Here is a 27,279-nt window from a genome sequence, read left to right on the forward strand (position 1 = left end):
TGTGCGTGTGCGTGTGTGTGCACGCGTGTGTGTGTGTGAAAATTTATGCCACACATGTGTTGTGCAACTGACATGCTTTCAGCGCATCATGACCAGCAACATTCCACTGTTCACTATAGCCAATCTATTGCTCCTTAAATGACCAACCAGGAAGTGAACAGGAAGTGAGCCTTGTCTCACACAGGTTTCTGCTGATCTCAAGGGCAACAGAAGTACAAGCAAGATACGGAGAAAGAGTGTGAAATACTGCAGGAGGATGAGAGAGAGAGACAGAGAGACAAAGAGACAGAGAGATAGAGACAGAGATAGAGAGATAGAGACAGAGATAGAGAGATAGAGACAGAGAGATAGAGACAGAGAGAGAAAGAGCGATAGACAGACAGAGAGAGCGAGAGAGAGACAGAGAGAGAGACAGAGCGAGAGAGAGAGAGAGAGAGAGAGAGAGAGAGAGAGAGAAAAAAAAAAAACCTAGATCTTAGACAGAGAACCTGTCTTAGACAGAGAACTCAGTAAATCTCAGTAAGACCAAATTAATGGTGTTCCAAAAAAGGTCCAGTCGCCAGGACCACAAATACAAATTCCATCTAGACACTGTTGCCCTAGAGCACGCAAAAAACTATACATACCTTGCCCTGAACATCAGCGCCACAGGTAACTTACACAAAGCTGTGAACGAACTGAGAGACAAGGTAAGAAGGGCATTCTATGCCATCAAAAGGAACATACATTTCAACATACCAATAAGGATCTGGCTAAAAATATTTGTATCAGTCATAGAGCCCATTGCCCTTTACGGTTGTGAGGTCTGGGGTCCGCTCACCAACCAAGACTTCACAAAATGGGACAAACACCAAATTGAGACTCTGCATACAGAATTTTGCAAAAATATCCTCCGTGTACAACGTAAAACACTAAATAATGCACGCAGAGCAGAATTAGGCCGATACCCACTAATTATCAAAATCCAGAAAAGAGCTGTTAAATTCTACAACCACCTAAAAGGAAGCGATTCCCAAACCTTCCAAAACAAAGCCATCACCTACAGAGAGATGAACCTGGAGAAGAGTCCCCTAAGCAAGCTGGTCCTGGGGCTCTGTTCACAAACACAAACACACCCCACAGAGCCCCAGGACAGCAGCACAATTAGACCCAACCAAATCATGAGAAAACAAAAAGATAATTACTTGACACATTGGAAAGAATTAACAAAAAAACAGCGCAAACTGGAATGATATTTGGCCCTAAACAGAGAGTACACAGTGGCAAAATACCAGACCACTGTGACTGACCCAAACTTAAAGGAAAGCTTTGACTATGTACAGACTTAATGAGCATAGCCTTGCTATTGAGAAAGGCCGCCGTAGACAGACCTGGCTCTCAAGAGAAGACAGGCTATGTGCACACTGCCCACAAAATGAGGTGGAAACTGAGCTGCACTTCCTAACCTCCTGTCCAACGTATGACCATATTAGAGATACATATTTCCCTCAGATTACACAGATCCACAAAGAATTCGAAAACAAATCCAATTTTGATAAACTCCCATATCTACTGGGGGAAATTCCACAGTGTGCCATCACAGCAGCAAGATTTGTGACCTGTTGCCACAAGAAAAGGGCAACCAGTGAAAAACAAACACCATTGTAAATACAACCCATATTTATGCTTATTTATTTTCCCTTGTGTTCTTTAACCATTTGTACATTGTTACAACATTGTATATATATGTATAATATGACATTTGTAATGTCTTTATTGTTTTGACATTTCTGTATGTGTAATGTTTACTGTTCATTTTTATTGTTTATTTCACTTTTGTATATTATCTACCTCACTTGCTTTGGCAATGTTAACACATGTTTCCAATGCCAATAAAGCCCCTTGAATTTAATTGAGAGAGAGACAGAGAGAGGGAGAGAGAGAGAGATAGAGACAGAGACAGAGACAGAGAGAGAGAGAGAGAGAGAGAGAGAGAGAGAGAGAGAGACTAAGGGCCACATCTTAACTTGAAACAAACACATAGAACGGACATATTTCATTCGTGTGTGTGTCTGTGTGTGTGTGTGTGTGTGTGTGTGTGTGTGTGTGTGTGTGTGTGTGTGTGTGTGTGTGTGTGTGTGTGTGTGTGTGTGTGTGTGTGTGTGTGTGTGTGTGTGTGTGTGTGTGTGTGTGTCTGCGTGTGTGTACCTGGCTTGTAGGACATGTTCGGTGGGAAGAGGAAGCCCTGCTGTGCGGCAGCGGCCGCCATAGAGCGCTGGTCGTGAGGAAACACTGGGATCATCAGAGGTGGCATGTGACCCTGCACCTGAGAGAGTGAGAGAGAGAGTTTAATAGTTTTGTTCTACTAATGACTATTCTGATTAATATGTCTATATGTCTTCTCTTCTTCTTCTGTTTCTGATTCTAATAAATGTTTCTTAGTGTGTTTATGTTTCCAATGTTGAATTGTTCATAATAATACTTTTTTTATTATGCCAATAAAGCAATGAAATGTTATTGAGAGACAGAGAGGAGGGAGAGACAGATGGGGAGTGAGAAAGACAGTGAGGAGGGAGAGAGACAGAGAGGAGGGAGAGAGACAGAGAGGAGGGAGAGACAGATGGGGAGTGAGAAAGACAGTGAGGAGGGAGAGAGACAGAGAGGAGGGAGAGAGATAGAGAGGAGGGAGGGAAACAGAAAGGAGGGAGAGAGATAGAGGAGGGAGAGAGATAGAGAGGAGGGAGAGAGACAGAGAGGAGGGAGAGAAACAGAAAGGAGGGAGAGAGACAGAGAGGAGGGAGAGAAACAGAAAGGAGGGAGAGAGATAGAGAGGAGGGAGAGAAACAGAAAGGAGGGAGAGACAGATGGGGAGTGAGAAAGACAGTGAGGAGGGAGAGAGACAGAGAGGAGGGAGAGAGACAGAGAGGAGGGAGAGAAACAGAAAGGAGGGAGAGAGACAGAGAGGAGGGAGAGAAACAGAAAGGAGGGAGAGAGCTAGAGAGGAGGGAGGGAAACAGAAAGGAGGGAGAGAGATAGAGAGGAGGGAGAGAGATAGAGAGGAGGGAGAGAGCTAGAGAGGAGGGAGAGAAACAGAAAGGAGGGAGAGAGATAGAGAGGAGGGAGAGAGAGACAGAGAGGGGGTGACAGACAGGGAGGAGGGAGAGAGACAGAGAGGAGGGAGAAAAACAGATAGGAGGGAGAGAGACAGAGAGGAGGGAGAGAAACAGAAAGGAGGGCGAGAGACAGAAAGAGAGACAGAGAGGAGGGAGAGAGACAGAGAGGAGGGAGAGAGACAGAGAGGAGGGAGAGACAGAGGAGGGAGAGAAACAGAAAGGAGGGAGAGAGATAGAGAGGAGGGAGAGAGACAGAGAGGGGGGAGAGAGACAGGGAGGAGGGCAAGAGACAGAGAAGGGAGAGAGACAGAGAGGAGGGAGAGAGACAGAGAGTGGGGATAGAGACAGAGAGGAGGGAGAGAGACAGAGGGGGGAGAGAGACAGGGAGGAGGGCCGAGAGACAGAGGAGGGAGAGAGACAGAGAGTGGGGATAGAGACAGAGAGGAGGGAGAGAGACAGAGAGACAGAGAGGGGGATAGGGAGAAAGATAGAAGAGTATTTTGATTCTGCAGCACTATCATCACATCCAAAAAGCATATTGCCCACAATTCACATGCTCATATCTTCCAGAGGTATGAGAGTAGGCACTTACGCGCTCTCACACACACACACACACACACACACACACACACACACACACACACACACACACACACACACACACACACACACACACACACACACACACACACACACACACACACACACACACACACACACACACACAGAGTATAGTTCAAAGGGGGCCTGACACAGAGACCTTCACACAAACACAGGAGCAGAGGAGTGAAGGGTCAACTTGGGAGGAAGAAAAAAACAGCAGTTTCCCTGGGAAAGTCAACATAATGCTGTGTGTGTGTGTAGTTTATTTTATCTGACCCTGAAAGCTCTCAAAGTGGGGGTTTAAGTTAGCATCAAAGTAGTTAAAGTAATGAGGTTGGTATTGAATGGACGACTAGATCGTATCAAAGACAAGCCTGAGGGTTTTCTCTTTTGAGTAATCTATTAGTACTATATGTATGCACAGTTAATGAGCTCTCTCTCTCCCCCTCTCCCCCTCTCTCTCTCTCTCTCTCTCTCTCTCTCTCTCTCACCATCATCATCATCATAATCAGTGACACTCTCTGATTATCTGACCTTACTTATTTTATTTTTTAACCTGAAATTATCGCTGGAAAAGGAAAGTAACGTTGTGGTCCAGTCAGGCAGAAGTAGAAGTGGAGAAAATATAAGGGGAACATGTGTGGCTGATTTTGTTAAATGAGTGGCGTGTCTCTAGGGTGTGAACTCAAAGAGCATGGGTGAACAGGAGAGCAGACACAAACAACCCGGCCTTGACTGTGTCTGTGCAGCGTGTGTGTGCTTCTCTCAAAGACTGCGGAGCGCTTTTCTTGATTGCCATCTCTTGGAAGGCCCTATAAGGTTCCCTCTCACTGCACACACAGGAGGCCCAGACACAAAGACACACACACACACACACAGACGTCTTGTGACATCACCGAGACACCAGGGCGAGAATGACGGGAGGAAGAAAAACGAGTCTGCGTGTCCAAGTGGAGGGGGAAAGCGGGACTGAATGCTCCATTCATTGTGTTCCTCTGGGAATGCCTAGACTCCCCTCTACCAGTACAAACACAAAGCGCAGGCCTTCTTCTCGGGGGGAGAGAGGGATGAATGGACTGCCCTGCTCTCCCCGAGCCATAAGAAAAACATAGGGCCCCCTTCCCCAACTACCCACCAGACACACACACACAAACACACACATGTACGCACATGCATACATGGTATTAATGGTCCTACTGTGTAAAGGGTGGGGTGGGAGGCGGGGGCATTAACGTGTGTGTGTGTGTGTGTGTGTGTGTGTGTGTGTGTGTGTGTGTGTGTGTGTGTGTGTGTGTGTGTGTGTGTGTGTGTGTGTGTGTGTGTGTGTGTGTGTGTGTGTGTGTGTGTAAGGTTGGGGACTGAGAGAGTGTGAATGTGTATGTGAGAGAGGTGGGGGGGGAGTGAGAAACATGAAGAGAAAGAAAGAGGGAGTATGCATATGTGTCTGCGAGATAGATTCCTGTCCGTCTGCATTTTTGGGGGGTCTAGTTTAGGCTGGTAGGCAGAGTTACTGTTTGTATGCTTTACACCCACACATTCATATCAGCAGCTTTTAAGACATATTCTAAGTCAGTGTTTCCAGCTCCTGGTCCAGGGGGCCCAAAGAGACACACGTTTCTTTTCTTTCTTTTTCTTTTTTTAAACTCTAGCACTAACACACCTGATTTAAATCCTCGTCAAGCCTTTGATTACAGATTTCAATCAGGTGTGTTAGCACCCCTTCGGCTCCACGGGAACAGGATTGGGAAACACCGCTGTAAGTGCAGAGGTGGTTTCGATCTGAAATCACATTTATCCAACCCCAGAAATGGTGTTTCTTTCCGAAGGAACTCACCATTGTCTAATGTGGTGTATGTGCGCGTGTGTGTGTGTGCGTAACAAACGTGCGTTACTCATTTCCCGAACACGTGTAAATATCCTCTGTGCGCATTGCCAGCAACATTAGCTCCAGACAAATCCCTTACCAGCCAATCACCATGACGGCTCACACTTTAATTCCTGTCATTTTCCATAGCTGAATTTGTTTCGACATTACAGTTGGCCACTGGCTTTCTGAGCCATTGTGTCCCGTCCTGCTTGCTGAGGCTATTGAACAAGACATTTTTTATACCTAATTGTTAAAGAGCGACGGCATTAGCTACTGGGCAGAAGGGACAAGGTCAGGTTTAAGGGAGAAAAGAGAACGAGGAAGTAAAATAGAACATTTTTTGAAAAAGGTAACGAAAGAAAACCTTTGAAAAGCGACGTGACGCGCGACGCGCGAGAGGAGAAGGCGTGGAAGTAAAAAAAAAAGGGTGGAAAATGCCTTGATAAGGAATCTAAAAAAAAGAAACCCTTGGGAAAACAGTAACGTGGAGAAGAGGATCAAATGAGCGGAGGTGAGCGGAGGTGAGCGGAGGTGAGGAGCGCTCAAAGGCAAGGAGCAAGATGCATTTCCTCCTCGAGGAGGTGAAGAACGAGAGAGGGATGAGGAGAGATGAGGAGAAAAAAAATATATATATATATTTAAAGTGATGGGAGAAAAATTAAAGCAAGAGGAGATGATTGAAGAACTGAGGGGGACAGAATGAAGTGTGGGTTTGCAGTCATTAATTAGGCCCGTTAGCTTTTGCCCGGGCTCTGTAGTCTGGGCCTGCCTCTGTGGCCCTGCGGAAACCAAGATAATATGAGACACATTAAGGGCTCACTTAACAAAGACACATGCCTGTCAACCACCGTGACGAACAAAGGAAGGGGCACCCTCACTCACCCAGAGTGTACGTGTGTGTGTGTGTGTGTGCGTGTGTGCGTGTGTGTGTGTGTGTGTGTGTGTGTGTGTGTGTGTGTGTGTGTGTGTGTGTGTGTGTGTGTGCGTGTGTGTGTGTGTGTGTGTGTGTGTGCGTGTGCGCATGTGTAACCAAATATTTCACCATGAGGCTGTCGGAAGCTTTCCGTTAACCCTTGGAAGTTCCCTGCTGCTTCTACAGGCCATTTAAAAACCACATGACAGGAAACCAGTGTCACTTTGAACTGGGCTCTCCCTCACCGTAAAGCGCAAGACTGGTAAAAAAACAAACAACATTACAACCAAAGAAAGGAAAAAAACTTTGACATAAGCGGTTGTACTTTTGGATTCGCAAAATGGGAAATATTGGGTCATTTCCATTCCTCCAAAATGCTAGGGATTTAGGACTTGGGCAATTGAATTTACTCCAACCTGGGAAGTACAGGTGTGAACCCGGGGAACATCGTTTAACACACGGGATCATGCTGATCTCGTCAAAATGCAGTGAAACGCTGTCCACCCCAGAAGTATAGTGTGGGGCCTCCGCGTCCCAAATGGCACCTTGTTCCCTAGGCAGTGCACTATATATAGGGAAGAGGGTGCCATTTGGGATGCAGGCCGGGGAATGAACCCCAAACAGTAGCCCTTGGTCAGTCCCTTCAGAGCATTGGTCCCCAGTAGCCTGGAAGGAGAAGCAGGCCTGGAGTCGATCAGTAGAAGCAGACGGACTGTTCTTGTGGTGCCGGGCTGCGTGTATGTTTAAGGCCAAAACACTTTCAACACTGCATAAACAGCCAGGACCCCAGCGGCCAGGCTCTAAAGTGAATCCATATTTCAAGGCATTGTGTTCTACAGCTGGAGTTAAGATTATAATACATATATAGGCTACTTCGAGAATAGAATAGGAGTAATCCCACTCATTAGAATAATGTTCTTTCTAATAATGACACATTTTATACAGTGATTTCCATGGACCCTAATAAGCTTTTATTTCCTAACTAAGCATCGGCCGCTGCTTGTATGAAATGCATTGCGTTAGAAGTCAATGAACGCAATTTCCCTATAGTCGTTATCCCCTATTACACTCCACTAGAGTCACGACTGGTATAAACTGGTAGCAATAATAATAATCACAATGGATTATTCCTAATCACTGTTCAAGACACACAAGGGCATTCGTTGTACACAGCAACCAAAGCTTACTTATGTCACGCTCGTTATAAAGAGTGGACCAAGATGCAGAGTGGTATGGTTCCATCCTCTTTATTAGGTAGTGAAACTCAAAGAAAACAATAAATGCAAACCGAACCGTGAAGCTGCTATAGTGCTCACAGGCGACTATACATCGTCAAGATCCCACAAAGCACAAAGGGGAAATGGCTGCCTAAATATGATCCCCAATCAGAGACAATGATAAACAGCTGCCTCTGACTGGGAACCATACCAGGCCAACATAATTATAATTATCTAGATGACCCAGCCTAGTCACACCCCGACTTAACCAACATAGAGAATAAAAAGCTCTCTATGGTCAGGGCGTGACAACTTAGCTCTTTCGAAAGGACTTAGCATGTTTAAGGGTATTTACAATGCATTGACAGGCACTGTATGCCAGACATGGGTTCAAATACTATTTGAAATCATTTCAAATAATTGATCTGTGCTTCACTGAGCTTGCTTGTTGCAATGGAACCAATAGAAAAGTCTGAAGTGTAAAACCCCACCCACTTGACACTCCAGCCAGACTTAAAGCAAAGGCTCAAAGTGTTTGAAAGATTTCGAAACAGCATTTGAACCGTGGTCTGCCGATCATGTGTGCACTTCTTAACAGCAGCAGACATGCCAAAACGTTACTTCTCTCAACAACACCAAAACAAACTGTAACCTAAGGACACATTGAGGTCATGTGATCATAAAGACTAGTAGTTTTGCTGTCACACACAGACTCTCCCGAGAGCCGGTCCTAATGAACTCAGATCTGTGGTTTACTAAAAGCAGAGATTGGGGGGGGGCTTGTTAAAAGCAGAACACCTCCAGGGCTGCAGAGCACAAGGGGCCCTGGCTCACTGCCTTCCCCAGCCACGGCGTCTCTTTTCTGGGGTGTGTGAGAGGGAAGAAGCTCCCCTGTCTGGGTCAGTGTCTCTGCAGCCAGTCAGCGCCAGCGGTGAAGACGGGACAGTGGGAAAAGTTAGAGTCTGGTGAAGAGGGAATATGAGCGAGAACTCTGTCACGCGTTACGATAGAAGGAACGAGAATGAAGGAGAAAAGAGGTGGATATAGGTGAGAGTGAAAGAGGAGAGAGACATGGAGTGGGAGGGAGGGAGGGGGTAGCAAGTAGCTAGAGAAAAATAGATGACCAGTATGATTGAGCGAATTTAGAGGAATGAAAGTGTGGAGAAAGGAAGGAAAAAAAGATGTTGATAAACGGAAGAGGTAGCAGAGAGAAGCCGATAGTACGGTCTCCGGGGATAGTGTATTGATCTAGGCATGATCAATGACCCAGCAATTGATCCCATAAACAGGTCAATTACAGGGGCCATCGTGTGTGTGTGTGTGTGTGTGTGTGTATGTGCCCGAACACATTCGGGTGCGCGCACATGTGCGTGTGTATGTGTGTGCGTGCACGTGTGCATGCATACGTGTGTGTAAGTGTGTGTGTGTGTGTGTGTGTGCGTATGAACACATGACTAAGATGGAAGAGAAGGAGCGCGGCCACAGTAAGCAGTGGGCACTGACCTGTATCTGCTGCTGGAGAACGTTGATCTTATGCTGCTGCTGCAGGAGCTGCTGCTGCTGTGTCGTAATCTGGAGGGAGGCACAAATGAGACACGAGTGAGAAGAGGAGATATCGAGGTATTGACCAACGACAGAAGAGAGGGAATAACATCCTTTAAAAGCTCGGGTTTTGAGTTTGAACATGGCAATCTGGGGAGACAGAGCAGAGTGAGACAAGGACGAGACGACAATTAGAAAATAATGAGATGTCGACGATGCGCTGGAGTGGACAATACAGGGAAAATACAGAGTGACGAGGAAAAGGTGAGAGTTTTGAGTTTGAACATAGCAAGATTAGGCATACAAGACAGACAGAACAGAGTGAGGCAAGAACGAGACAAGAACAAGACATGAAAGAACAAAGTGAGACAAAAGGGATGAGATGACGGGAAAGAAGAGAATTTAAGCTTGAACATATCTTTATTTTTGACATTGGGTGACAGAAGATAGAGACGGGATACTTCAGTGAGAAACATGAGAAGCAACAGGAGGGAAAGGGCTGAGACTGGGTGAGTCCAAACATTTGACAAAGGTGGAAATATTGGGAGACAAGAGAGAACAGAGTGGGTTATATAACCCAAATCAACACTGGCAGTAGCACGTGCTCAAGCGACGCTATCAGTCAACAGTGAAGCAGTGAGATTGACATGTTTACGACCCTGACTGACACAAGCCTGCCTCCTCCTTGGCTACCTGTCGCCAGGGGCGGAGCCAAGGCAGTGACAGACAGTTGCAATTATCCAAAAGCGGAGTGTATATTCACTCAACGAGAATACAAAACAGCTGCCCCATTTTTGAAAAGTTATTTGATATATATTTGTATTTATATAATTACAGGCTGTCCATTATGGGACGTCGCTCATCCGAACATGTGTCAAGATTCATTTAGGCAAGGCTTCTCAGTGGCGTCAATATAGGTCATTACCCCGTCATGTCTGAACAGCTAAATAGCAGGCCAATTTAGAAATCTGTCTATTAATCACACTCACTTTTCTTTTGTGATGGAATGTTGTCTCATAATGGGGTGATGGGAATCAAGTACTTGTCCAAACATAATCTCTCTCTCTCTCTCTCTCCCTCTCTCTCTCTCTCCCTCCCTGCCTCCCTCCCTGCCTGACTCCTTCCCTCCCTCCCTGCCTCTCTCCCTTCCTCACTCCCTGCCTCTCTCTCTCCCACCCACCCACCCACCCTCCCTGCCTCTCTCTCTCCCTCCCTGCCCCTCCCTCCCTCCCTCACACCTGGTCCTGCTGCTGACGGGCCAGCTCCATTTGCTGCCTCTGCTTCTCCATCTGTGAGACGGCCATCTTCTTCTGCTCGTCGTGGGCCGCCAGGAGCTGCTCCCGCAGGCTGATGAGCTGGCCAATCATGGTCGAAAGCTGACGCTCCTTCTCCTCCAAACTCTCTGGGGTACCTGATGGAGAGCGAGAGTTGGGGGTTAGAAGGATGGAGGGAGAAGGAGAGGGGGGGGTGGAAATGTCGACGAAATCGCCGTCATATAAGTGAGATATAAATGTATACATGATCATCTTCAATTTGTTATATTCATTTCATCTACAAGGTCTTCCATCTCTGAATCGTGCCACTTGAGTGGCCCTGACCTCTGCTTCCTACAGTTGGTCTGCATCCCCATGCATTCATCACTGCTTTCACCAAGGTACTTGACTACAATGTATTTCCAAGTAAAGAGTAATACCTTTCCCTTTTGTCACACCCTAACCATAGAGAGCCCTTGGTTCTCTATGGTGTAGTAGGTCAGGGCGTGACTAGGGGGTGTTCTAGTACGTCTATTTCTGTGTTGGTGCTAATATGGTTCCCAATTAGAGACAGCTGTTTATCGTTGCCTCTGATTGGGGATCATATTTAGGTAGCCATTTCCCCACCTGTGTTTGTGGGATATTGTTTGTGTTTAGTTGCATGTATGCACGTCATGACTTCACGTTTTGGTTGTTTCACCGAGATTCAAAATACGTGGAACTATACTCATGCTGCGCCTTGGTCCGCTCATTTTCAATTATATATGTATGCTATTGAATTGCAGGCTAATATCAATAGCTTTATCAATAGCTTTATCCGTATGCATTAACTACAGTAATAGCGTATCTACAATAAGCCCAAGAGTGGAATATACTTGATGACTCTCTGTTCCATCTACTGTAACTTGATTTGGCCTGCGTCCCAAACTGCACCCTATTCCCTATGCAGTGCACTACTTTTGACCAGGGCCCATTTCTCTCTGGCTCTCTCACACTCCTCTCTTCCCTTGTTTGTATTCTCCCAAAATTAACACTATTTCCTTCTCCTCCTTCCATCCACTTTTCTTCCACCTTCCCTCCACTCTCCCCGCTCCCCCTTTTATCACTCTTATCCTTTCTTAATTCAAGGTGTTCGGTTTCCAATAATGTTATATTCTCATCAAAGCAAAAAAACACAAGTTAATGCATGTTTGCTCACTGCTCAGATATATTTTTTCCAACAGCTAGTGGAATGTAACCAACAGAAAGGCTAGCACTGGCAAGCAGAGAAGGCTAGTAGAAAAGACTAGCGGAACAGTCTGGCATTGTAGGCTAGCGCTGACGCTAAATGGCTAATTAGCCATGCTAGGTCTGATGCTAAATGGCTAGTTAGCCATACCAGCTCTGATGCTAAATATATCTTTTAAATATAATAAAACTTTATTTATCCCCTCAGGGGTAATTACAAAAGGCAAGTCAGTTCCAAGTAAATAAATTAGGACAAGGGCCAATCATATCAAACACAGACAGAAAATCTCTGATAATGATGTTACCACCAGGCTGCATAGAGATCAACCAAGGGGCTGCACATGTGACTAAGGCTTAATCCCAATACCCCTCCCTCCCGCCCTCATTTTTGAGTGTCCCTTGATGGGGGAGTGGCAGAGCAACTGGTGGAGAGCTAAATAAGGCCTAGGGAATGGGACATCACGACATCAAGACATCCCTCACGCATATCAGAAACTGCCAATGGATACCACCATTCATTGACCACGAGTTTTTCACAATGCCTGTACTAGCGACAGTATTAGCTTTCCATATATTTCTCATGCAACAAATATGCACTTACTACCATACGAGCAACAACTGAGAACAGCAGAACAACAATGTGCCCATACGCTGTAGACCACACTACCTACCATTAGAGCATTCTCATCTGTATTCTTTGTAGCTGTTTACATACCACCACAGTCAGAGGCTGACACTAAGACAGCATTGAATGAGCTGTATTGCGCCATAAGCAAACAAGAAAACACTCACCCAGAGGCGGCGCTCCTAGTAGCCGGGAACTTTAATGCAGGGAAAATTAAATCTGTTTTACCAAATTTCTATCAGCATGTTAAATGTGCAACCAGAGGAAAAAGAACTCTGGACCACCTATACTCCACACACAGAGATGCATACAAAGCTCTCCCTCACCCTCCATTTGGCTAATCTGACCATAATTCTATCCTCCTAATTCCTGTTTAGAAGCTAAAATTAAAGCAGGAAGCACCAGTGACTAGATCAATCAAAAAGTGTTCATAGGAAGCCAATACTAAGCTACAGGATTGTTTTGCTAGCACAGACTGGAATATGTTCCGGGATTCCTCTGATGGCATTGAGGAGTACAACACATCAGTCATTGACTTCATCAATAAGTGCATCGATGACATCGTCCCCACAGTGACCATACGTACATACCCCAACAAGAAACCATGGATTACAAGCAGCATCCACACTGAGCTAAAGGCTAGAGCTGCCGCTTTCAAGGAGCGGGACTCTAACCCGGACTCTATCCCGCTATGCCCTCCAACGAACCATCAAACAGGCAAAGCGTCAATACAGGACTAAGATCGAATCGTACTACACCGGCTCTGACACTGGTCAGATGTGGCAGGGCTTGCAAACCATTACAGACTACAAAGTGAAGCACAGCCGAGAGCTTCCCAGTGACACAAGCATACCAGATGAGCTAAACTACTGGAAGACTGTGTGATCACGCTCTCCACAGCTGATGTAAGCCCTTTAAACAGGTCAACATTCACAAGGCCGCAGGGCCAGACGGATTACCAGGACATGTACTCCAAGCATGCGCTGACCAACTGGCAAGTGTCTTCACTGACATCTTCAACCTCTCCCTGTCCGAGTCTGTAATACCAACATGTTTTAAGCAAACCACCATAGTCCCTGTGCCCAAGATCACTAAGGTAACCTGCCTAAACGTCTACCAACCCGTAGCACTCACATCTGTAGACATGAAGTGTTTTGAAAGGCTGGTTATGGCTCACATCAACACCATCATCGCAGAAACCCTAGACCCACTCCAATTTGCAAACCGGCCCAACCGATCCACAATCTCCATTGCACTCCACACTGCCTTTGCCCACCTGGACAAAATGAACACCTATATGAGAATGCTATTCATTGACTTCAGCTCAGCGTTCAACACCATAGTACCCTCAAAGCTCATCAATAAGCTAAGGACCCTGGGACTAAACACCTACCTCTGCAGCTGGATCCTGGACTTCCTGACGGGCCGTCCCCAGGTGGTAAGGGTAGGTAACAACACATCCGCCACGCTGATCCTCAACACAGGGGCCCCTCAGGGGTGCGTACTCAGTCTCCTTACTCCTTAAGTTGAATTGGAACACTACTCTGAATCTACGTGGCTCGTGGGATCTCGCAAAATGGAGAGGGATGGCTAAGGGGCGGAATTGGGATTGAGCCTTTAGCTTTCCAGTCAGCAGTCCCCGTTAGCAGTCCCCCCAAACTCTTGCATACATACACACACTCACATACACACATACACTACCGTTCAAAAGTTTTAGAACACTTACTCAATGAAGGGTTTTTCTTTATTTGTACTATTTTCTACATTGTAGAATAATAGTGAAGAAATAAAAACTATGAAATAACACATATGGAATCATGTAGTACCCAAAAAAGTGTTAAACATATAAAAAAATATTTAATATTTGTAGCCACCCTTTGCCTTGACAGTTTTGCACACTCTTGGCATTCTCTCAACCAGCTTCACGAGGTAGTCACCTGGAATGCATTTCAATTAACAGGTGTGCCTTCTTAAAAGTTCATTTGTGGAATTTCTTTCCTTCTTAATGCATTTGAGACAATCAGTTGTGTTGTGACAAGGTAAGGGTGATATACAGAAGATAACCCTATTTGGTAAAAGACCAAGTCCATATTATGGCAAGAACAGCTCACATAAGCAAAGAGAAATGACAGTCCATCATTACTTTAAGACATGAAGGTCAGTCAATATGGAACATTTCAAGAACTTTGAAAGATTCATCAAATGCAGTCGCAAAAACCATCAAGTGTTATGATGAAACTGGCTCTCATGAGGATCGCCACAGGAATGGAAGGCCCAGAATTACCTCTGCTGCAGAGGATAAGTTCATTACAGTTACCAGCCTCAGAAATTGCAGCCCAAAGAAATGCTTCACAGAGTTCAAGTAATAGACACATCTCAACATCAACTTTTCAGAGCAGACCGTGTGAATCAGGCCTTCATGGTCGATGCTGGTTGAGAGAATGCCAAGAGTGTGCCAAGCTGTCATCAAGGCAAAGAGTGGCTATTTGAAGAATCTCAAACCTAAAATATATTTAGATTTGTTTAACACTGTTTTGGACACTATGATTCCATATGTGTATTTTCGTAGTGTTGATGTCCTCACTATTATTCTACAATGTAGATAGAAATAGAAAAATCCTTGAATGAGTACATGTTCTAAAACTTTTGACCGGTAGTTTACACACACAATTGGTGTTGGACAATCAACCTACTCAATCACCCCCAACCTACACACACACACACACACACACACACACACACACACACACACACACACACACACACACACACACACACACACACACACACACACACACACACACACACACACACACACACACACACACACACACACACACACACACACACACACACACACACACACACACACACACACACACACACCAATATTGCTTCCCTCCCTCTCCTTGGCTCAACCAGGGACCCTCTGAACAACAGTCATCCAAGAAGATTCACTATCTATCACTCCACAACAGCTGCAGCCCTTACAGAGCAAGTGAAACAAATACTTCAAGGTCTCAGAGTGAGTGACTTCACCAATTGAAACACTACAAGTGTACACCTCTAACTGGCTAGCCATTTCACACCGGTCACACACAACCTTTGACCTCCTCCTTCTCTGCAGCAACCCCAGCAGCTGGGCAGAGCCCAACTGAGTAATCTGGGTTAACAGCATCAACGTAACGGTCTTCCTTCATTCTGTCCTTCTCCTTGCCCCGACCTGGGCTTGTCCCAGGGACCCTCTGAACTGTTTCCCATGAAGTATCGTTACCTATTACTCAGAACAAGGGAAGCAACAATTTCAAGGTTGTCGTCAATTGAAACACTACGAGTGCGCACCGCTAACTAGGTAGCCATTCCCAACACACACACACACACACACACACACACACACACACACACACACACACACACACACACACACACACACACACACACACACACACACACACACACACACACACACACACACACACACACACACACACACACACACATTCCCTAAAGTGCATATTTCAATGCCAGGTGCAGTCACAGGACAATAATAGACATGCATATACATATATACATACAGTATATGTATTTATCATGCCATGCGCAAATACACATGCTGGACATTCATCAAATATAGCTGACAATAATAATAATAATAATTTCAGCCTTTTCTGAAAACAACAAGAGAGCCTTGACCAATTTTGCATTAATACAAAAACGGAAAACCATGTAAACGTTAATCCACACACAAACAAAGACACACACCACACAGAAACACCACACACACGCACATACACACACACACGCACGCACACGCACGCACGCACGCACGCACGCACGCACACACACACACACACACACACACACACACACACACACACACACACACACACACACACACACAATGACGTACTTGTACTTTTATTTTTTACTATGGCTGGTTGTCCCACCTTCACAAACTTTAAGTTGCTGTGGATAAGAGTGTCTGCTAAATGACTCAAATGTAAATGTAATGATGATGAAATGAATATGTTCGTGGCGGGAGACCCCGTTCGTCTTGCCAAAAACATCATCATCATGTCAAAGGAACTCCTGTGTGTGTCAGCTTATTGCATTCCACGTTATGACTAACCTCCCTTCAGTAGCACACAACAAAAAGACCCAGACACCTGGCCCACGTACCATCGCGCCACACAAAAACTAACATGTTCGCCACATCTTGGATTCTATCCAAGATGGCATAGCAGTTCAGACGTCTTTTGTCCTTGTCTTGTCGTGTCCCGTATATATATATATATATATATTATTTACAACTTTTTTCACATACATTTTAATTTTCCATAAACTCATCTTCAAAACACTCTCCTGCAACCCGCCTCACCAATTTATATTTATAAAAAAGTATTATTTACCTCAAATCTGTAATCCTCCAAGAAGCTAGCCAGAAACTGGCTGTCATTTCCAAAGTGCCTCCAATACCCAACTCAACAAATTGGATGCAGTCTATCACAGTGCAATCCGTTTTGTCACCAAAGCTCCATATACTACCCACCATTGCGACCTGTACACTCTTGTTGGCTGGCCCTCGCTTCATACTCGTCGCCAAACCCACTGGCTCCATGTCATCTACAAGACCCTGCTAGGTAAAGTCCCCCCTTATCTCAGCTCGCTGGTCACCATAGCATCTCCCACCTGTAGCACACGCTCCAGCAGGTATATCTCTCTAGTCACCCCCAAAACCAATTCTTTCTTTGGCCGCCTCTCCTTCCAGTTCTCTGCTGCCAATGACTGGAACGAACTACAAAAATCTCTGAAACTGGAAACACATCTCCCTCACTAGCTTTAAGCACCAACTGTCAGAGCAGCTCACAGATTACTGCACCTGTACATAGCCCACCTATAATTTAGCCCAAACAACTACCTCTTTCCCTACTGTATTTAATTTATTTATTTATTTTGCTCCTTTGCACCCCATTATTTTTATTTCTACTTTGCACATTCTTCCATTGCAAATCTACCATTCCAGTGTTTTACTTGCTATATTGTATTTACTTTGCCACCATGGCCTTTTTTTGCCTTTACCTCCCTTATCTCACCTCATTTGCTCACATCGCATATAGACTTGTTTATACTGTATTATTGACTGTATGTTTGTTTTACTCCATGTGTAACTCTGTGTCGTTGTATGTGTCGAATTGCTTTGCTTTATCTTGTCCAGGTCGCAATTGTAAATGAGAACTTGTTCTCAACTTGCCTACCTGGTTAAATAAAGGTGAAATGAAAATAAAATAAAATAAAATAAATAAAATCTGTCACAACTAACACAATGTTTCAATTGGGAGCCGAGCTGAGGAACTCTAGCTCAGATGATATGCACCTTTTTCATATGAGCTCACCTCTTCAATACATGTAAGTCAATGAACTTCAACTGCACAGGTTCCTTCCCAGCCCCAAATGTTTATCAATAAAAAAACAAAACAGCACAGATTAAAAACCCAAGAGTGGTACAGTAGACTGAATTTAACAGACATACTATCACAGAATTTCTCAGGCTGACAGGAGGAAAAATCTGGGAAGATATTATCTGATTTGTCCATGAAATGTTTAAAAAAATAACCTAACCTAACCTAACCTACCAAACCAACCAAACCAACCAACCAACCAACCAATCTATCAATCAATCTATCTATCTATCTATCTATCTATCTATCTATCTATCTATCTATCTATCTATCTATCTATCTATCTATCTATCTATCTATCTATCTATCTATCTATCTATCTATCTATCTATCTATCTATCTATCTATCTATCTATCTATCTATCTATCTATCTATCTATCTATCTATCTCTCTCTCTCAGTGGTTAGGCCCCGTTCCATGTCAGCCATTAAGAAGTGAGTCGGCTGTTTGAAATTAATCACAGTGTTTTGGAGAGAGGACACAGCTGGTGGAACAGAGAGCGCTCTGTGTAGAGAGAGCGAGAGAGAGAGTGTGTGTGTGCGTGCATTTCTGTGTGTGTGTGTGCATGTGGAGAGTCCATATAGTCGCTTCCTGTGGGGTTGGGGGATAGACCGGCATTGCTTTCCGCAGGGTGCAGATAGAAATGTAGTGAATAGAGTTTACACGATTCCTTTTCTACATGTCAGAGAGGCATGTCTGTTCTACACTAACTATTTCTAGCTGAATGTTCCACAGCGTTGAGCCGTACTGAATGCAGCCCACATATTTGCACTGTGTGGGAAAATACCATAATGTTGCTCCCTCTGATGGGACCAGGGTTGTATTCATTAGGCACCAAATGGAATAATATTTACTGAATCATGGAGGGTCTACCTGATCTTGTCCAATAAGGAACACTAGTTTTCATTTTGCTACATTTTACACTAATGAATAGGACTCAGGTTTAAGGCTATATGGCCAGCAACGGCAAGCGGTACCAGAGCGCCAAGTCAAGGTCCAAAAGGCTTCTTAACAGCTTCTTCCCCCAAGCCATAAGACTTCTGAACAGCTCATCAAATGGCTATCCAGACTATTTGCATTGTCCCCCCCCCTATTTTATGCTGCTGCTACTCTCTGATTATTATCTATGCGTAGTCACTTTAACTCTACATACAGTACATGTACATATTACTTCAAATACCTCGACACATTGACTCTGTACCGGTACCCCCTTTATCTAGCCTCGCCACCGTTATTTTATTGCTGCTCTTTAACCATTTGTTATTTTTAACTTGTCTATTTTTTACTTAACACTTCTTTTTTTAAACTGCATTGTTGGTTAATGACTTGTAAAGTAAGCATTTCACTGTAAGGTTGCTGTTGTATTCGGCGTGTGTGACAAATAACATTTGATTTGCATGGGAGAGAGAGAAAGAGAGAGAGAGAAGAGAGAGAGAGAGAGAGAGAGAGAGAGAGATAAGAGGGAGAGAGAGTATACATGAGGAAAAAGGGAGAGAGAGAGACAGCTCCAGCTGCTTAAACATGAGAGTTGAAGTGAGGAGGCTAAATGTCAGTCCTGTTCCCACTCATGAGTGTTTCTGTGCATTTTTTTAACGCTTTCCACTGAGGAAATGCTTGCCATTTCTAAGGGGCCAATCTAAATGACGCTTTCAGAGTGCCGCTAAGAAGGAGCAGATTGATGAGGAATGAGAGGGCTGGACTCAGATAGCTCATCATGTGTGAGTCCTAAATGGCACCTTTACTGCATTCCCCACATAGTGCACAACTTTTGACCAGGACCCGTGCACTATGTAGGGAATAGAGTGCCATTTGGGACACATGGCCGTAATGTTAAAGCCAGGAGGGTTTCTCAAAAACAGCGCATATAAATGTCCAGAACGTGTTGTGTAGCATGTTTTTAGAGTTTTGTATGATTATTCAGCTGGATATCAGTTTTTTTCCTGTGGTTTATAATAATTTTATCAGATGTTATAAGTGTGTCTGGACAGAGCCTGCAGTCACTCAGACACTGAGGAGGCCCAGAATATGGTGAAATAAAAGGGAACTGTTTCAAATCAAAGTATCCAATATCCAATAGATGTAACCAGTATCCAATATAGATGGGTGTGTGTGTGTGTGTGTGTGTGTGTGTGTGTGTGTGTGTGTGTGTGTGTGTGTGTGTGTGTGTGTGTGTGTGTGTGTGTGTGTGTGTGTGTGTGTGTGTGTGTGTGTGTGTGTGTGTGTGTGTGTGTGTGTGTGTGTGTGTGTGTGTGTGTGTGTGTGTGTGTGTGTGTGTGTGTGTGTGTGTGTGTGTGTGTGTGTGTGTGTGTGTGATAATCAAGGCTATAAAACACTCTGTAAAACATATTGTCACCTCTGTAAGTCAGCTTTCATGCAATGCACAGCCTCACAGCCACTCCTATAAGCATGTATAGAATGGACTAGATGTTAACCTATATCCACACTAAAGCACTTTTTTGATTTATCCATCAACATGCTGTGGGTCTCAATACATAGACCCTGTGCCTCGCCAACTAAAGGACGATGATGCATTTTCTCTCTCTGTGTGTGTGCCTGTGTGCGTGTGTTTGTCGGGATCAATATATCTGTGTTGTATTTGAGGGTGTGTTTGTGAGAAAGAGAGAGAGAGAAAAAAGAGCATAATTGATATGGTATTCAAGTTTGCAACCCCTAAAGTAGATCCTGTCCACTTAAACGGGCCTGTGTGCAATTCTACGTATCGCTCCTCCACCACTGACATGCACGAGTGCACGAGTGCTTGGTTGACTATTATCCGAACAACGTTCTTTCATTCTTTGTTTGTTCATTTTGTTTCCCTGCATATTATGTCTATCTCTGATAAGCTACCCAGGAATGGAATAAAAATGCCCCATTAATATACTGTATGTAGATTTAGAAAAAAGGTTCATTAAATAACTTGCTAACATAAGATAACGTTCATATATTGGCCATCTCTGAGACTCACTTAGATCGTTAATTTGATGATAAAGCAGTAGCAATAGAAGGATATAACATCTACAGAAGAGACAGGAATGCCTATGGGGGAGGTGTTGCTGTATATATTCAGAGCCATATTCCTGTAAAGCTTAGAGATAATCGTATGTATAAAGCTGTTGAAGTGTTGTGTTTGCAGGTTCACCTGCTTCATCTACAAATCAGAAGGGCTAGACAATCTGGACCCTCTCTTTCTAAAATTATCAGCCGAAATTGTTGCAACCCCTATTACTTGCCTGTTCAACCTCTCTTTCGTATTGTCTGAGATCCCCAGAGATTGGAAAGCTGCCCCGGTCATCCCACTCTTTAAAGGGGGAGACACTCTAGACCTAAACTGCCTTTCTAGGGTCTTCGAAAGCCAAGTTAACAAACAGATCACCGACCATTTAGAATCCCACTGTACCTTCTCCGCTATGCAATCTGGTTTCCGAGCTGGTCATGGGTGCACCTCAGCCACGCTCAAGGTCCTAAACGATATCATAACCGCCATCGATAAAAGACAATACTGTGCAGCTGTATTCATAAACCTGGCCAAGGCTTTCGACTCTGTCAATCACACATTCTTATCGGCAGACTCATCAGCCTTGGCTTCTCAAATGCCTCGCCTGGTTCACCAACTACTTCTCAGACAGAGTTCAGTATGTCAAATCGGAGGGCATGTTGTCAAGGACCTCTAGCAGTCTCTATGGGGGTGCCACAGGGTTCAATTCTCGAGCCAACTCTTTTCTCTGTATACATCAATGATGTCGCTCTTGCTGGTGATTCTCTGATCCACCTCTACGCAGACGACACCATTCTGTATACTTCTGGCCCTTCTTTGGACACTGTGTTAACTAACCTCCAGATGAGCTTCAATGCCATACAACTCTCCTTCGGTGGCCTCCAACTGCTCTTAAATGCAAGTAAAACTAAATGCATGCTACTCAACCAATCGTTGCCCGCACCTGCCCACCTGTCCAACATCACTACTCTGGTTGGTTCTGACTTAGAATATGTGGACAACTATAAATGCCTAGGTGTCTGGTTAGACTCTAAACTCTCCTTCCAGACTCACATTAAGCATCTCCAATCCAAAATGAAATCTAGAATCGGCTTCCTATTTCGCAACAAAGCATCCTTCACTCATGCTACCAAACATACCCTCGTAAAACTGACTATCCTGCCGATCCTTGACTTTGGCGATGTCATTTACAAAATAACCTCCAACACTCTACTCAGCAAATTGGATGCAGTCTATCACAGTGCCATCCGTTTTGCCACCAAAGCCCCATATACTACCCACCACTGCGACCTGTGTCCTCTCGTTGGCTGGCCCTTGCTTCATATTCGTCGCCAAACCCACTGGCTCCAGGTCATCTATAAGTCTTTGCTAGGTAAAGCCCCGCCTTATCTCAGCTCACTGGTCACCATAGCAACACCCACCCGTAGCACGTGCTCCAGCAGGTATATTTCACTGGTCACCCCGAAAGACAATTCCTCCTTTGGCTGCCATTCCTTCCAGTTCTCTGCAGGCCAATGACTGGAACGAATTGCAAAAATCACTTTTAGCTGGAGACCCATACCTCCCTCACTAACTTTAAGCACCAGCTGCCAGAGCAGCTCACAGACCACTGCACCTGTGCATAGCCCATCTGTAAATAGCCCATCCAACTACCTCATCCCCATACTGTTACTTATTATTTTGCTCCTTTGCACCCCAGTATCCCTACTTGCACATTCATCTTCTGCACATCTATCACTCCAGTGTTTAATTGCTAAATTGTAATTATTTCGCCACTATGGCCTATTTATTGCATTACCTCCCTTATCTTAACTCATTTGCACGTGTAACTCTGTGTAACTCTAACTCCATGTGTAACTCTGTGTTGTTGTTTGTGTCGACACTGATTTGCTTTATCTTGGCCAGGTCGCAGTTGTAAATGAGAACTTGTTCTCAACTAGCCTACCTGGTTGTATAAAGGTGAAAAAAATAAAAATAATAATAAAAACATGTAAAGCCTCAACTATTGGAGTGCTGCTATAGGCCACCAAGTGCTAACATTCCTTAACTGGATAACATATTTGCAATGCTTGATAATGTGTGTGATGTTAACAGAGCAATCTATTTTCTGGGTGACCTGAATATAGACTGCCTTTCATCAAGCTGTCCGCTCAAGGGAAAGCTGTAAACTGTAACCAGTGCCTGCAATCTGGTTCAGATTATTAATCAACCTGCCAGGGTGATTACAAACAGTACAGGAACTATACTTTCACTTTATCATCCACGTGTATTGATCACATTTTTACCAATGCTGCAGAACTTTGCTCCAAAGCTGTATCCATATGCATTGGATGTACAGTCCATAATATAGTATCTAGAAAAGATAAAGTTACAAAGGCTCGGCCTACAATAAGAGATCATGCCAAAAATTTTGCACTGATTCCTATGTTGAAAATGTAAAGAAATATTTGTTGGTCTGATGTGTGTAATGAGGGGCATCCAGACGCTGCACTTAGTGTATTTATGAAATTGTTTCTTAATGTTATTAATAAGCATGCACCTATTAAGAAACTGACTGTTAGAACTGTAAAGGCCCCGTGGATTGATGAAGAATTGAAAAGTTGTATGGTTGAGAGGGACGAGGCAAAAGGAGTAGTGAAAAAGTCTGGCTGCACATCTGATTGGCAAACTTACTGTAAATTGATGTGACAAAAAATGTTTTTAAATTAATAAAAAATTGTATTATGAAACCAAGATACATTTTATAAAGTATGATGGAAAAAGTCTTTCGAATAGTTTAAATGAAATTATGGGCAGAAAGACTAAATCAACTCCATCTTTCATTGAATCAGATGGCTCATTTATCACAAAAACCTTTTGTTGACAATTACTTTAATTACTATTTCATTGGCAAAGTAGGCAAATTTAGGAAATAAATGCCAACAATAAACTGTGAGTCATCATATTCATGCATAAAATACCTAATAATGAATTTTGTAATTTAAGTGTCGGTGAGGTATTGACAATTTAGATAGCAAGCTACTGAGGATGGTAGCAGACTACATTGCCACTGCTATTTTTCATATCTTTAATCAATCTGGTAAAAAATGAGATTTTTTAAAAATCCTCAGACCTGGAGGGAAGCCAAAGTCATTCCGATACCCGAAAATGGTAAAGCATCCTATGATTCTAATGGCCGACCAATCAGCTTACTGCCGACTCTTAGCAAACTTTACATTTTTATTTGTTTGACCAGATACAATGCTATTTCTCTTTCAGCATGCTTATAGAGAAGGGAACATATGTACTTCACTGACACAAATTACTGATGATTGGTTGAAAGAAATGGGTAATAAGAAGATTGTGGGAGCTGTAAATGCAACCTTTGAAATTATTGACCATAACCTGTTATTGAAAATATTTATGTGTTATGGCTTTTCAACCTCTGCCATATTGTGGATTTAGACCTGTCTATCTAATAGAACACCGAGGATTTTTTCTTTAATGGAAGCTTCTCTAATGTTAAACATGTAGAGTGCTGTACCGCAGGGGCGCTCTCTTGGCCCGCTACTCTTTTCTATTTTAACTAATGACCAACCACTAGCATTAAAACAAAGCTTGTGCATGTTGATGATTCAACACTATACATTTCAGCAACCACAGTTAGTGAAATCTCTGCAACCCTAAACAAAGAATTGGAGTTAGTTTTAGAATGGGTGGTCAGTAATAAACTAATCCTGAACATCTCTAAAACAATTGAAATTGGTACAAATCGTTTCCTAAATTCTAGACCTCAGATGAATCTGATCATGCATAATGTGGCTGCTGAGCTGGTTGAGAAGCCTACATAACTTTGGATTGTAAACTGTCATGGTCGAAACATATTGATTCAATGATTGTAAAGATGGGGAGAGGTCTGTCCGTCATAAAGAGATGCTCTGCTTATTTGACACCACACTTCACAAAGCAAGTCCTGCAGTCTCTAGTTTTATCCCATCTTGATTATTGCCCAGTCATATCGGCAGGTGCTTCCATGTAGCCATGGCTCTATGTAATATTATGCGCCTAGTCTGTTCTTGACTTGGGGATTGTGAAGAGACCTTGGGTGGCATGTCTTGTAGGGTATGCATGGGTGTCCGAGCTGTGTGCTAGTAGTTTAAACAGACACCTCGGTGCATTCAGCACGTCTTACAAAATCAAGTAGTGATGAATTCAATCTCTTTTCCAATTTGAGCCATGAGAGGTTTACATACAAATTATTAATGTTGGCTGTCCTCGTACATTTAAGGGCCAGCCGTGCTGCCCTGTTCTAAACCAATTGTAATTTTCTGAGGTATCTCTTTGTGGCACATAACCACGAATTAACAGTAGTCCAGGTGCAACAAAACTAGAGCCTGTAGGACCTGCCTTGCTGATAGTGTTGTTAAAAAAGCAGAGGAGGCTTTATTATGGACAGACTTCTTCTCATCTTCACCACTGTTGTATCAACATGTTTTGACCATGACAGTTTACAAACCAGGGTTACTCCAAGCAGTTCCAGTCACCTTAACTTGCTCATTTCCACATTATTTATTACAAGATTCAGTTGAGGTTTATGGTTTAGTGAATGATTTGTCACAAATACAATGCTTTTAGTTTTTTAAATATTTAGGACTAACTTATGCCATGCCACCCATTCTGAAACCAACTGCAGCTCTTTGTTAAGTGTTGCAGTGATTTCACTCACTGTAGTAGCTGACGTGTATAGTATTGAGTCATCCGCATACATAGACACAAGGCCAGTAGCATGTCATTAGTAAAGATTGAAAAATGTAAGGGGCCTGGACAGCTGCCCTGGGGAATTCCTGATTCTACCTGGATTATGTTGGACAGGCTTCCATTAAAGAAGACCCTCTGTGTTCTGTTAGACAGTCATTACGATACGTTTTTCGATCAGCCGACTATAATAAAACGTCTAATAAAATACCAATACCAAAATGAAAACAAGTACATTTACCCCACCTCATTTATATGCTCGTAAAAGTTATTGCTGATGCATACAAACATTAGAAAGTGGACAGCTTTTTTGTACAGGTACTCAAAGTTACAATTACAACCTGGGCAGAAAAAGGTTTACTGCTCAAACAATTGTGGGAAATAGGTGTGTGGTTAGACTGTTTCCCTATATATGGATAAATACATGCATAATGGTAATAGCTTTCACCAAGCAAGAGGAGAAATCTTCTGTCTTGATAAGAAGTTCTTACATTATATTGTATTTGTAAAAGTTTCCTGAAGGACCCCTGAACATTCTTGGGAGGTTTTGTATAGTTTGTAGTTGGTTGCAAAGGATGTTTTTAGGACATTCTTTGGACATTGTGTCATGGTCCGTGATGGTCACATGTGTCCCAAACCATTACAGGCAAAGTAATTAAATGGTATGGGCGTTTTAATGTTAGTGGTAAACTGTTCAGCTAAAACTGTGTTGAAATATTTCATCAATGACAATATGATTACATTTGGCATGATCACTTAGTACTGATTTTCAATATCACCCCACCAGGGATTAGATTTCACAACCTCTGGATTTGGGGGTATATTGATCTTTCTGCTGCGCCACCAACGCTGTAGAATTTCACAAGTCCCCTACACATTCATGACCTATAATGCATCTCTGCACACAGCAAAAGAGTGCCAACTGCACTGCTATTTTAGTAATCAGTTAACCTGACTATTCTCTAATCTGACCAATTTCAGACATTTTAAATTAGGGTTTTCATGTTAGTTGTGTAATATTGGTGGGGCATATTATTCCGTTTTAATGTTATTCCCGAGTCACTGTGATAAACATCATAGTTTTTCTTCAGTGTATTTTTAACAGAGCTGAGAACGCACTTTGAACTGCAAAGTGTAGAAATAGGCCTGCAGCTGAAATCATTAATTGACATGGTGGCGTAGCAGGAAAATCGCAACACTGAGAAGCAAGAGGTTGCGTGTTTGAATCCCATGTGAGTACATGTTAAATAATAATTACTGTATGAATAAACATACACAATGTAATCGTGGGTCAAATATGTATGTTAAAAGCACTGTGGGTGTCCCAAGCATTGCCAAGATACAAAGAGCTGTGACTGCATCTGTGTTTCACCAATCAGGGCTTTGATGGGCTTGGCAACAAGTAACAAAGGGTGATAGGTAATCAAACTAGGGTGACCATGCCCTGTGTAAAAAATAATTTAAAAAATGGGCGGGGAGAATGTTTCTTTGCAACCATCAGGTGACGTCCCCGGGACAAAGCGGGAAGTCGAAAAAAAACTTTCAGGGGACCATGACACAACATGCTGACGACTTTAGTTGACCATTTCATAATGACTCATTATTATCTCACAGCTTTAGAGAACGTTCCCATATATCTAATTAGGTCATTAACTAACATTTTCATAGGAATGTTCCTGTGTGTTTTCAATATATCAAATATAACTTACCCAGAACGTGGTTACAATGTTATCAGGACATAACATATTAAT

The 27,279-nt window shown here is 43.4% G+C and overlaps 1 protein-coding gene across 4 annotated transcripts in view; it reads right to left on the bottom strand.

Moving 5' to 3' along the window:
* LOC135509608 (transcription factor SOX-6-like) overlaps positions 1-27,279 on the bottom strand; it is a 151,512-nt gene that overhangs the window by 30,596 nt on the left and 93,637 nt on the right. For all 4 annotated transcript variants that reach the window (XM_064930404.1, XM_064930401.1, XM_064930403.1 and 1 more), the window contains exons 6-8: positions 10,473-10,645; positions 9,196-9,264; positions 2,188-2,305 (exon numbers count right to left, since the gene is read on the bottom strand). In XM_064930404.1, coding sequence (XP_064786476.1) covers positions 2,188-2,305; positions 9,196-9,264; positions 10,473-10,645 — 360 coding nt within the window. The remainder of the gene's footprint in view (positions 1-2,187; positions 2,306-9,195; positions 9,265-10,472; positions 10,646-27,279) is intronic.

Source organism: Oncorhynchus masou, chromosome 22, assembly GCF_036934945.1.
Source record: "Oncorhynchus masou masou isolate Uvic2021 chromosome 22, UVic_Omas_1.1, whole genome shotgun sequence".
NCBI classification, from domain to species: Eukaryota; Metazoa; Chordata; class Actinopteri; order Salmoniformes; family Salmonidae; genus Oncorhynchus; species Oncorhynchus masou.